We start from the raw sequence: 13,555 nt of genomic DNA, 5'->3' as shown, positions 1-13,555 counted from the left end.
CAAAGCGCTTTGAGTACCTTGAAGGTAGAAAAGCGCTATACAAGTATAACCCATTTATCATAATTTATAGGGCTAGATCTTTTTATTACTCAGCTTTTAAAATGTTAAGCTCATCCTCTGTATAGTCAGGATAAAAAAAGATAAGGTACTGGATCATCTTTTGTCCCAAAGTAGTCGTCAATGGCAGTGGTACTTGTTGTTGACGAAAATAGTGTTCGTTGCTATGCGCTCTGTAAAAATTACTAGTTATTCGCCACCTCTTGATAGCAGTTTTTTACAATTCAAAACATACAGAAAATAGAAAAACATGTGTGCTATTGCCTCAAATATGGATTGTGGATGATAGGCAACATTCCAAAAAAATTATTCATGCTAAAGACACTCAGGGTTGTTATGATTAAAATTCAACAGGATGCATTGTCATTTAAAGTCATTGAGTAATTAAAGGGGACCTATGATGATTTTAATCTACATCTCAAATACTTTATTGTGCTCTAATAAAAGGTAACTATGTACATTTTCCTCCACAGTCACCATTTTCACCCACATTTTGAGTCCGTCTACGCCTCCAGACCCCGCCCTCTCTTGCTTACACTCCTTGCTTCTCCACCCCATCAGCCACAACAAACTTTCTTTTTTAAAGTATCAAAAATGTACAATGTTGAAATACAGCCATATGTGTAGGATCTAGAATCTGATCCAGAAGTAGAGGCAGGACAAATCGAAATTTCTCAAGAACTGAGGCTACTTCAAGTTGGGTCTGAATGTTAATTAGCACTAGCCGTAGCTTGTTTTCTTACATGCTCGCAGGTACAGCCAAAAAATGTATGACATTTTTCCAATATAAAGCAGTTGCTATAAATTACCACTTTAAACAACCACTTTTATACAAAAATAAAAAAAGTTTAACTTACAGCTTTCTTTTGTGCTTCTTCAACAACCAAGTAAAGTCTCAATGGCACTGTCTTTTAGCAGCAGTTTAGGGGCTAATCCAGCATCATAGTTGCCCATGTAGACAAAAACATTCCTATGTAAAATGTCGACAAATTAAAAAGTATTCTTCTTTTGTTTGCTGGAAAAAACACCTCTTTCACTTCTGCCTAGTACTTAAATTTTCAGGAAAGCTAAAGTATATGTCAGTCTGTGACATCACAAATGGTCCAATGTTTAAAAAGAGAGTGTAAAACATCTTTAAGAGGCATCCAAAACTGCATGCAAGATCACGCCTAAATGCATGAACCTTATTATTTAATGCTTTGGCTTTTTTTAACACAGGTATCTAACATTAATACTTCAGAAAAGAGCAAAATTATCATAGGTCCCCTTTACAGACAGTCAATCCATGCAAAAAGAAGCCAAATGGTTATTAAGTTTGCTTCAATAAATCAATTATCACACAGGATTAAGCTTTGATGAATTATAATCTATTTTATTGTTAAGGAACAACTTCAAACAAACACAAACATTAAGCATATTTATAGGTATTTAAAACTATACCATCCATTGCTCAATATCTCCCCATTTGTCGTCCACTCTGTCATCTAATTTGCTGTCCAAGCCATAATATTTCTGAGAAACCAAAGCATGAAGACATTTGCAAATATATCTAATTACTATCATACATGTACAGCAGAGTGACAGGAGGAAGCTTACCTTCTGTACCTGAAAGATCTGCACAGCAATCATAGTGGGTGGGTGTGTGACATGAAACAAGAGAAACAGAATTGAGTTTGTTAGGTGTGATCAATACCAAGAAATCAGAGATGAAATGTGATGTTTCATATTTAACAGCAGGTTAAAAATAATGAGATAATGACATAATACTACATAGCAGTACATCCTGCACATGGTTGAGTTGTAGTAAACAATCCAAAGTATTTTTGATTGATTTTAGGATATTTTAAGGTGACTAAGGTTGATTGATTGATTGATTGAGACTTTTATTAGTAGGTTGCACAGTGAAGTACATATTCCGTACAATTGACCACTAAATGGTAACACCCGAATAAGTTTTTCAACTTGTTTAAGTCGGGGTCCACTTAAATTGATTCATGATACAGATATATACTATCATATATACTATCATCATAATATGGACATCAAGTAGTGGACATAGAGAGAGAGAGAGAGAGAGAGAGAGAGAGAGAGAGAGAGAGAGAGAGAGAGAGAGAGAGAGAGAGAGGGGGAGAGAAAGAGAGAGAGTTCAGAAGGCATAAGAAAAAGTATCTGCATTTGATTGTTTACATTTGATTGTTAGCAATCCGGGGAGGGTGTTAGTTTAGGGTTGTAGCTGCCTGGAGGTGAACTTTTATTGCGATTTGCAGGAGGATAGAGATGCCCTTTCTTTTATACCTGTTGGGAGCGCATTCCACATTGATGTGGCATAGAAAGAGAATGAGTTAAGACCTTTGTTAGTTCGGAATCTGGGTTTAACGTGGTTAGTGGAGCTCCCCCTGGTGTTGTGGTTATGGCGGTCATTTACGTTAAGGAAGTAGTTTGACATGTACTTCGGTATCAGGGAGGTGTAGCAGATTTTATAGACTAGGCTCAGTGCTAGTTGTTTAACTCTGTCCTCCCCCTTGAGCCAGCCCACTTTAGAGAAGTGGGTAGGAGTGAGGTGGGATCTGGGGTGGAGGTCTAGCAGAAACCTGACTAGCTTGTTCTGAGATGTTTGGAGTTTAGATTTGAGGGTTTTGGAGGTGCTAGGGTACCAGGAGGTGCATGCGTAATCGAAAAAGGGTTCAACGAGAGTTCCCGCCAGAATCCTCAAGGTGCTTTTGTTGACCAGAGAGGAGATTCTGTAGAGAAATCTCGTTCGTTGGTTAACCTTTTTGATTACCTTGGTTGCCATTTTATCACAGGAAAGGTTAGCCTCTAGAATGGAACCTAGGTAGGTGACCTCATCTTTCCTGGTGATAACAATGTCACCCACTTTTATGGTGAAGTCATTGACTTTCTTGAGGTTGATGTGGACCCAAACAGGATGGATTCTGTTTTACCCAAGTGTATGGATAGCTTGTTGTCAGCGAGCCAGGTGCAAGTTCTACAGAGCTCAGCACTGAGGATTTTTTCCACCTGCAAGGCAGAGTCATCCGCAAACAAAAACAATTCACAGTCGCATGCCGATGACATGTCGTTTATGTATATTAGGAACAGTAAAGGTCCCAATATACTGCCTTGGGGGACTCCACAGCTCACCGAGGGGGGGGGGGGGGACACGGTGCCGTTCACCTCTACCACCTGCTCCCTCCCCTCCAAGTAAGATTGCATCCAGCTCCATGAGTTTTTGTTAAATCCGATTGCTCTGAGCTTATCCAACAGTATAGCGTGGTTAACGGTGTCAAAGGCCTTCTGAAGGTCCAGCATGACCATGCCGCAGTATTTGCCCACGTCCACCTCATGTTTGATGTGGTCGGTCAGATAGAGAAGGCATGTGTCAGTGGAGTGGTTAGTTCTGAAGCCGGATTGGAATTTGTACATGAGTTTATTAGTGGCAAGGTAACTATCGACCTGTTCATAAACAATTTTTTCCATTACTTTCGAAATGGAACTGAGAATAGAAACAGGTCGGTAGTTGCCAGGTACCAATTTGCTTCCTTTTTTAAAGAGGGGAGTTACTCTTGCAATCTTAAAATCTTTTGGTACTTGGCCTTGTGTAATTGATAGGTTTATTATGTGTGTGATGATCGGGGCAATGATGGAGGCAGAGTCCCTGAGGAATCTGGAGGGAATATTATCAAGGCCGGTGGCCTTGTTAGGGTGGAGCGCGCTCAATTTTTTAAACACCTCATCAGCTGTGACCATTTCTAATTTGAAATCATCGTTGGATACTCCTAGCTTTCTGTAGAAGGCTTTAATGTGTTCTACACCAAAGCGACCAGAGTGGTGGGACAGCTTGTTGACAAGGGTTGCGGCTATGCTGGTGAAAAAGATGTTAAGTCTGCTAGCTACCTCCATTTTGTCTGTAATGAGGGAGTCACCCTCCTTGATGCTGATGTTGGTGAGTCTTGTTTTAAGTTTCTGGCTGCAACCAGGAAGCTGGTTGTTGAGAATTTTCCAGAGCTCACATGGCTTATTTGTGTTTTCCTCTATTTTGTCGTTAATGTAATTTTTTTTTTAGGATTTAGTCAGGTTGGTTGACTTATTTCTTAATTTATTGCATTGCTTTTTGAGAGTTGAAAGGAGTAATTTGAGGTTGATATTATTGGGTTGTTTATCTACTTCTGTTTTACATTTTTGGTATTCAGAGTATTTCCTTTCTCTGTCTTTTATGGCAGCTAATAGGTCCGGATTCATCCATGGTTCCGAGCGGGCTTTGATCCTGACTGTTTTCACGGGAGCCATGTCATTTAGGTGAGCATGGTGCACAAAATGACTACACATTTACAAACTCTAAGTGCCGGTACTTCATCATGTGTGTACTGGCGTGGGTTTTACTAGCACATGAGGGTATCAGGTGAGAAAAAAAGACCTTTCATTCTGGTGTAGTAGTAGACCAAAAAATAGACGAAAAACTAGGAAAATATCGGTGCCTCATTTGCTGGTGAAATAGTAAGTAGTAATACACTAGTACTGCAGGATATGAGTGCCTCAGATTCTACTTTTGTTTTTGGTGTACAAGCTGTTAATTGATGTGAATTTTGTTGCAAACTGAAATTAGGGTTATGAGCCTCGCCACCACTAGTTGGCATAGCGAATGTCACAGTGAACCCCGTAAGATCCGACCAAAACCTTAGATTTTACACGCTTTCTAGGCAAGGGCTGGTATTAGATTCTAGCGGAATGATAAACTTAGGCAAAAATATCAAGCTATGATATTATAATTATAGCTCAGAAAATGTGTTGTTTTAAATGTCTTCAATGAAAAGAAAAGAAAAAATAATTCATTTTATCATGGAACAAGATAAACATGGATAATATGTGTTTAAAATAGATGACAAAAACTAACTGAATTGTTTCCAAACAAATAAGAATAAAGTGCAGTTCGTAATGCAGTCTATTGTTAAACCTAAAGTGATATATACGTATTAGGGACGTACATCTCTTTGTGATGGATTATAGTTAGGACCTTGGCAAAAAGCGCTCAGACATGAGCATTAACTGATATAAACTACTCGGATGAAAGGCCAAACGTCTTCTAAGACAACTAATCAGTTGAATGCCATGAGAATAACAATAACCCGATGAATGAGAACACCCTTAGGCACATTCATCTTCAAATATAAAAAAATCACATTCTATAAAAGTGACATGCTAACAGTATTTTCAAATTTTTAAAACACAACATAAATCCCCCAAAATTTTACTAAATTAAAAAGGCAAAGACATGTCACATGTCAAATATATTTCTTTTTCACAAGTCAAGTCAGACGCCTACAAGTTCTAGCCAATGACTTGACTTGGGGGCTGGACTTCCGAGACAAGGATGGGAAGTGACGTGTGCTGTGAGCTGTGTTTCAATTCGGGGGCTGCATCCTTTCAAGGACCCAGCTCATGCAGTCGACAAAGTGTGGGTCCTGGCGAGAGTCCTCCAACAGCGACTGGAGCGATATGAATTGGGACGGTCTTGCCTACGGCACACTTCCTGGTTGCATCTGTTGACCCCGCCCTTACATGTACATCACGGATCTACTGCTCTGTCCCGCAAGGTTGAATAAGAATAAGATAGATAAGAATTTCGAATCGTTGTTAGTGTTCTCTTGTGTCTTTTACTCAGAACTACCGGCGCCGCCGGCATCTTGAATTTTCTGCAGTTTGAGCCGACGGATCATGACAGATGGTTGTCATGAAGATGTGTCACGTGTTGACAAACATTTTAAGCTGTTGTTCCTAAATTTTAGTTAATGGTGGATTTATTTTTATATGTGAATGGTTGTTGTAGTGGAACATGAACTTTAAAAACACACAGACGATCCAGATGATGTCCTAGAAAGAGTCCTCACGGTCTATCCATACAGCAACACCATACAATTTACTTTATTAATATGTGATTCACAATTGATGTACTTTTATAATTTTGTCAAATTGCTTGTATTTTAACGGCGTGGATGGCGTGGCGAAGTTGGTAGAGTGGCCGTGCCAGCAATCGGACGGTTGCTGGTTACTGGGGTTCAATCCCCACCTTCTACCATCCTAGTCACGTCCGTTGTGTCCTTGGGCAAGACACTTCACCCTTGCTCCTGATGGCTGCTGGTTAGCACCTTGCATGGCAGCTCCCGCCATCAGTGTGTGAATGTGTGAATGTGGAAATACTGTCAAAGCGCTATACAAGTATAACCCATTTATCATTTACATATTTTAACCAGCAACAGTAAATATTGGGATAGCATAACATTATCATTATCAAATAATTATTTGCAATGAAGGCAGAGGAAATGATTCACAACACTGCAGTTTTGGCATATTAGTTTAATAATTTATACAGGTTACAAAAATACTTTGTTTTTAAACTATCATCCAAACTGGTATATAAATATGTGTTTTGTGTCAGTTATTTTTGCTCCGTTGTTCTTTAAATGGCCTTGTCCAAATCCATGTCCTTGTTCTGCACAGCAAAAAAACTAAACAAACAACAAAAACAAACAAAAAGAAATGTTCAACAAAAGAAAGATCACATTCATTTATAGAAGTAAACGTTTTCAAATAACATGCAAATGTACACAAAAAACAGCAATAACTAATATTGGCACATTGATTCACACATTTACAATACTTCCTTATTCCGGCCACACATTAATAAAACATAATTGTCAACTTCTTGCAGTATAAAAAAGTAAATTAAAAGATGTCAAGCTTTTTTCTTCCAACGTTGAAAAAATGTTTCGGGCATGAAACTGTTTGCAGCGGCTCTATGGCTTTCCCTGGAAGTAAAGAGAAGGGCAAAAAGCACAGAGGTCGCTCAACATTACAATAGTCTTGTATTTTATCACAAATGTATGTCACTGTCAGCCCAGCTAGACATGTCTGTTTTTAGCTATTTTAAAAGAATAAATAAAGCTATACTTACATTTCAAAGTCGTTCTTTCTGCTCCGCATAGCGCCGCCAGGTTGAAAATAATTTTCAAAGTTGAGTGAGCAAAGGCTTTCGGCATATGAAAGGACGTGAAGTGTATGTACACTGGGGCTGCAACAACTAATCGATTAAATCGATTAAAATCGATTATAAAAATAGTTGGCGATTAATTTAGTCATCGATTTGTTGGATCTATGCTATGCGCATGCGCCGCGGCTACGTCTCACGAGGGGCAGTAAGCCAGCCAATGATGTGTCATGTGCAGCTCACGTGACCACGCCGTCTCCTTTGCCTGGAAACGTTCGAAAAATGGCGGAGGAAAGCAGTACCAATACGATAGTTCAGCGGAGAAACATCTTGAGGTTATTGCTTTAATGGAAAAAAGTGTACGACCTAAGTCGTCAAAAGTGTGGGAACACTTTACTTTAAAGACTTCAAAGAAGACCGTTTCCTGCAAAATGTGCAGCATACCCTTGGCATGGCACGGAAGTACAACAGTGCTTCGGGAGAAACATGTTGGAGCCATGGATGAAGGGAAGAACTCACGGTACGTAACTTTTTAAGTCCATAGTCCGGGTACATTGATCAGTTGTGTCCGTCTTTGTGTGCTTTTAATATTTTGTTAACGAGGGGATGTTTTTTTTAAAGAAGCGCAGCAGCAACTGTTGTGTATTAACTTTCAGAGTGTTAGGAACCTTTTGGAGAGTGCGATGACTTCATTTTCTGTGTTTTTTTGAGTGGCAACAGGCATTCATGAGTTCAGCTTTTGTGTGTGTAACGTTAACGTTATGCCTTTGTTGCAATGCGGGGCTGATAATGTGTCTCCAGCAGATTTGACTCTGTTTTGAGAGAGAAAACGCACAATTACCAATTCCGAAATAAACGTAACGGACAGAAATATCTAAGGTTGGTTTTATAATGGCCCAATAAAGCTACATATCCGATTATTAATCGAAGTAATAATTGACAGACTAATCGATTATCAAATTAGTTGTTAGTTGCAGCTAGGGCTGCAACAACTAATCGATTAAAATCGATTATAAAAAATAGTTGGTGATTAATTTAGTCATTGATTCGTTGGATCTATGCTATGCGCATGCGCAGAGGCATTTTTTTTTTTTTTTATAAAACTTTATTTATAAACTGCAACATGTACAAACAGCTGAGAAACAATAATCAAAATAAGTATGGTGCTAGTATGCTGTTTTTTAAAAATAAAATACTGGAAAGGATAGAAATGTAGTTTGTCTCTTTTATCCGATTATTAATCGATTAATCAAAGTAATAATCAACAGATTAATCGATTATCAAATTAATCGTTAGTTGCAGCCCTAGTTGCAGCCCAAATGTACACTGATGCACAATTTTTCCTAATGGGACGAAAGGACCCATTTGTCGGCTGGATTCGAAGGAGACTTGGCTTTTTTGAATTGGGACAGCCTTTGCGCACCACAATGACGTGGCACCCCACAAATGTGCACTGTGAAGGATGCAGCTGCCGAATTAAGACACAGCTGTGGAGTTAAAAGGGGAAAGGAAAGTTGCCGGAAAAGAGAGCAAGACACGGAGATTGAGCCCTTAGCATGTTGTACAATGAAGACAAACTGGAAATATGTCTGAGCCGCCATTACTTGGGATGTTACAATATTGACGGACGGCACAGCACGGAGACGGTCTGTGGTGTTGACGTTACGTATCTTGTGGGCGGGCAGTCGTGAGTCTCGCGTTGTTTTAAAAATAAAATGCCTACTGATTGCTAGTCTCGCATGACATGTATATACTTCTATTCTCGTCTCCAGTTGTGTAAGTAATGTAACAAGCGGTTGACTCTTTTCACGGACAAAAATCATCAACCCTTTTGTAGTTCTGCGCAATAATTGGCTTATGTGTTGACACTTGATTAACCTAAAGATTCATAGCTGAACTTTATTGCTTGAGTGGGCTGTAACTGGCGTAGCCAAACCGGCCACGTATCGAACCGGATATCCATCGGTTTATCGTTAACAACCCTAATAACTTAACAACCCTAAATAATTTCAAAACGGCTGACATTTATTCATGAAAATATGAAGAAGCTGCTGATGGTGTGTCTGACAGAGAAACAGCTGCAAGGAGATACCAAAAATGTCCACTCTCCAAGGAAAATACAAAACCCAAAACAAGTGAAGTTGGCACGTTATGTAAATCTTAAAAAAAACAGAATACAATGATTTGCAAATACTTTTCAACCAATATTCAATTGAATACACTGCAAAGACAAGATACTTAAAGGCCTACTGAAATGAATTTTTTTTATTTAAACGGGGATAGCAGATCTATTCTATGTGTCATACTTGATCATTTCGCGATATTGCCATATTTTTGCTGAAAAGATTTAGTATAGAACAACGACGATAAAGATCGCAACTTTTGGTATCTGATAAAAAAAAGGCTTGCCCCTACCGAAAGTAGCGTGACGTAGTCAATTGAACATATATGCAAAGTTCCCTATTGTTTACAATGATGGCCGCATGAAGTGAGAGAGATTCGGACCGAGAAAGCGACAATTTCCCCATTAATTTGAGCGAGGATGAAAGATTTGTGGATGAGTAAAGTGCAAGTGAAGGACTAGTGGGGAGTTGAAGCTATTCAGATAGGGAAGATGCTGTGAGAGCCAGGGGTGACCTGATATTCAGCTGGGAATGACTACAACAGTAAATAAACACAAGACATATATATACTCTATTAGCCACAACACAACCAGGCTTATATTTAATATGCCACAAATTAATCCTGCATAAAAACACCTACGTGTTTGTTATGCTAGCTCCTAGCTCCTCTGCTAGCTCCTAGCTCCATAGAGCGCGTCAATACAATTCAAACACCTGATCAACACACACAATCACTCAGCCCAAAAGACCGTTCACCTAACCCAAGGTTCATAAAGCTTATATATTTTTAAAAAGTTACGTACGTGACGCGCACATACGGTCAAGCTATCAAATGTTTAGCAGCCAAGGCTGCATACTCACGGTACCTGGTATTCAGCTGGGAATGACTAAAACAGTAAATAAACACAAGACATATATTTACTCTATTAGCCACAACACAACCAGGCTTATATTTAATATGACACAAATTAATCCTGCATAAAAACACCTACGTCTTTGTTATGCTAACTCCTAGCTCCTATGCTAGCTCCTAGCTCCATAGAACACGCCAATACAATTCAAACACCTGATCAACACACACAATCACTCAGCCCAAAAGACCGTTCACCTAACCCAAGGTTCATAAAGCTTATATATTTTAAAAAAGTTACGTACATACGCAAAAAAAAAGTTGCGCACATACGGTCAAGCGATCAAATGTTTAGAAGCCAAAGCTGCATACTCACGGTAGCACGTCTGCGTCTTTGTCATCCAAATCAAAGTAATCCTGGTAAGAGTCTGTGTTGTCCTAGTTCTCTACAGGCGTCTGAGTATCGAAGTCAAAAGTCCTCCTGGTTAGAGTCTCTGTTATCCGAGTTCTTCCATCTTGACTGCATCTTTCGGGAATGTAAACAAAGACGCGCCGGCTGTGTATTATTGTTGCTGACTTCGTTCGAAAAATACGTCCGTTTCGCACCGACAACTTTCTTCTTTGCTTGCTCAGCTTCTTTCTCCATAATGCAATGAACATAATTGCAACAGATTCACGAACACAGATGTCCAGAATACTGTGGAATTATGAAATGAAAACAGAGCTTTTTTGTATTGTATTCAATGGGGAAGGCATACCTCTGTTCCCCGGGCTACGTCACGCGCATACGTCATCCTCAGAGGCGTTTCGAACCGGAAGTTTAGCGGCAAATTTAAAATGTCACTTTATAAGTTAACTTGGCCGTATTGGCATGTGTTATAATGTTAAGATTTCATCATTGATATATAAACTATCAGACTGCGTGGTCGGTAGTAGTGGGTTTCAGTAGGCCTTTAAAGGCCTACTGAAATGAATTTTTTTTATTTAAACGGCAATAGCAGATCCATTCTATGTGTCATACTTGATCATTTCGCGATATTGCCATATTTTTGCTGAAAGGATTTAGTAGAGAAAATCTACGATAAAGTTCGCAACTTTTGCTCACTGATAAAAAAAGCCTTGCCTGTACCGGAAGTAGCGTGACGTCACAGGAGCTAGTATTCCTCACAATTCCCCATTGTTTACAATGGAGCAAAAGAGATTCGGACCGAAAAAGTGACGATTACCCCATTAATTTGAGCGAGGATGAAAGATTCGTAGATGAGGAACGTTACAGTGAAGGACTTGAGAGGCAGTGATGGACGTATCTTTTTTCGCTCTGACCGTAACTTAGGTACAAGCTGGCTCATTGGATTCCACACTCTCTCCTTTTTCTATTGTGGATCACAGATTTGTATTTTAAACCACCTCAGATACTATATCCTCTTGAAAATGAGAGTCGAGAACGCGAAATGGACATTCACAGTGACTGAACATGTAAATACACGATTAATAATATTCAGCTTTGCGAAGCTAAAAAAATAGAAGCTAACCTAGCTACGTAGCCAACGTGATAGCATCAGTCTCAAATGCAGATAGAAACTAAATTAAAAAAAACCCTGACTGGATGGATAGACAGAAGATCAAAAATACTATTAAACCATGAACATGTAAATACACGATTAATAATATTCAGCTTTGCGAAGCTAAAAAAAAATAGAAGCTAACCTAGCTACATAGCCAACGTGATAGCATCAGTCTCAAATGCAGATAGAAACTAAATTAAAAAAAACCCTGACTGGATGGATAGACAGAAGATCAAAAATACTATTAAACCATGAACATGTAAATACACAATTAATAATATCCAGCTTTGCGAAGCTAAAAAAATAGAAGCTAATCTAGCTACGTAGCCAACATGATAGCATCAGTCTCAAATGCAGATAGAAACTAAAAAAAAAAAAAAACCTGACTGGATGGATAGACAGAAGATCAAAAATACTATTAAACCATGAACATGTAAATACACGATTAATAATATTCAGCTTTGCGAAGCTAAAAAAAATACAAGCTAACCTAGCTACGTAGCCAACGTGATAGCATCAGTCTCAAATGCAGATAGAAACTAAATAAAAAAAACCCTGACTGGATGGATAGACAGAAGATCAAAAATACTATTAAACCATGAACATGTAAATACACGATTAATAATATTCAGCTTTGCGAAGCTAAAAAAATAGAAGCTAACCTAGCTACGTAGCCAACGTGATAGCATCAGTCTCAAATGCAGATAGAAACTAAATTAAAAAAAACCCTGACTGGATGGATAGACAGAAGATCAAAAATACTATTAAACCATGAACATGTAAATCAACAAATAATAATATTCAGCTTTGCGAAGCTAAAAAATAGAAGCTAACTTAGCTATGTAGCCAACGTGATAGCATCAGTCTCAAATGCAGATAGAAACTAAATTAAAAAAAACCCTGACTGGATGGATAGACAGAAGATCAAAAATACTATTAAACCATGAACATGTAAATACACGATTAATAATATTCAGCTTGGCGAAGCTAAAAAAAACAAAAGCTAACTTAGATGCGGCGGCGGGCGTTGTACGCTTTTGACGACACCCCGGCCGCCATCAGAATCGGCAAGAAACATATTTCCCCAAAGTTACGTACGTGACATGCACATATCGACACGCACGTACGGGCAAGCGATCAAATGTTTGGAAGCCAAAGCTGTACTCACTGTAGTGCGTCTGCTATCCTGCTCAAAACACAACACAACCTCCTGGTGTTGGTGTTGCTGTAGTCCGCCGCTCCACCGATCGCACCTACAACTTTCTTATTTGCAGTCTCCATTGTCCATTAAACAAATTGCAAAAGATTCACCAACACAGATGTCCAGAATACTGTGGAATTTTGTCGAAGAAAACAGAGGTATTTGAATTGGGTCCAAACACTTCCCTTGACCTCGTGACGTCACGCGCATACGTCATCATACCGCGACGTTTTCAAGCGGAAGTTTCCTGGGAAGTTTAAAATTGCACTTTATAAGTTAACCCGGCTGTATTGGCATGTGTTGCAATGTTAAGATTTCATCATTAATATATAAACTATCAGACTGCGTGGTCGGTAGTAGTGGGTTTCAGTAGGCCTTTAACGTTCGAACTGGTAAACTTTGTTATTTTTTGCAAATATTAGCTCATTTGGAATTTGATGCCTGCAACATGTTTTAAAAAAGCTGGCAAAGGTGGCAAAAAAGACTGAGAAAGTTGAGGAATACTCATCAAACACTTATTTGGAACATCCCACAGGTGAACAGGCTAATTGGGAACAGGTGGGTGCCATGATAGGATATAACAACAGCTTCCATGAAATGCTCAGTCATTCACAGAAAAGGATCAGCAAAGGTCACCACTTCGTAAACAAATGCGTGAGCAAATTGTCAAACAGTTTAAGTGACAACATTTCTCAACAAGCTATTGCAAGGAATTTAGGGATTTCACCATCTACGGTCCGTAATATATTCAAAAGGTTCAGAGAATTTGGAGAAATC

At 38.9% G+C, this 13,555-nt stretch overlaps 1 protein-coding gene across 25 annotated transcripts in view; it reads right to left on the bottom strand.

Moving 5' to 3' along the window:
• Positions 1 to 13,555, bottom strand: part of lrrfip1a (leucine rich repeat (in FLII) interacting protein 1a) — a 175,230-nt gene that overhangs the window by 74,083 nt on the left and 87,592 nt on the right. For 15 of the 25 annotated variants that reach the window (XR_009828315.1, XR_009828299.1, XR_009828304.1 and 12 more), the window contains one exon: positions 1,654 to 1,671. Coding sequence is in view for 3 of the 25 variants with exons in the window: in XM_062067807.1 (XP_061923791.1) it covers positions 1,498 to 1,569; positions 1,654 to 1,671 (90 nt within the window). In the remaining 22 variants the exon portion in view is untranslated. Of the gene's footprint in view, positions 1 to 1,497; positions 1,570 to 1,653; positions 1,672 to 13,555 lie in introns of all 25 variants that reach the window. The other 10 variants (XR_009828303.1, XR_009828311.1, XR_009828298.1 and 7 more) reach the window with 1 other exon arrangement.

The sequence above is a fragment of the Entelurus aequoreus genome, linkage group LG13, assembly GCF_033978785.1.
Source record: "Entelurus aequoreus isolate RoL-2023_Sb linkage group LG13, RoL_Eaeq_v1.1, whole genome shotgun sequence".
In the NCBI taxonomy this organism is placed as follows: domain Eukaryota; kingdom Metazoa; phylum Chordata; class Actinopteri; order Syngnathiformes; family Syngnathidae; genus Entelurus; species Entelurus aequoreus.
The sequence above is the reverse complement of the archived record's forward strand: the minus strand, read 5'-3'. Positions and strand labels throughout refer to the sequence as shown.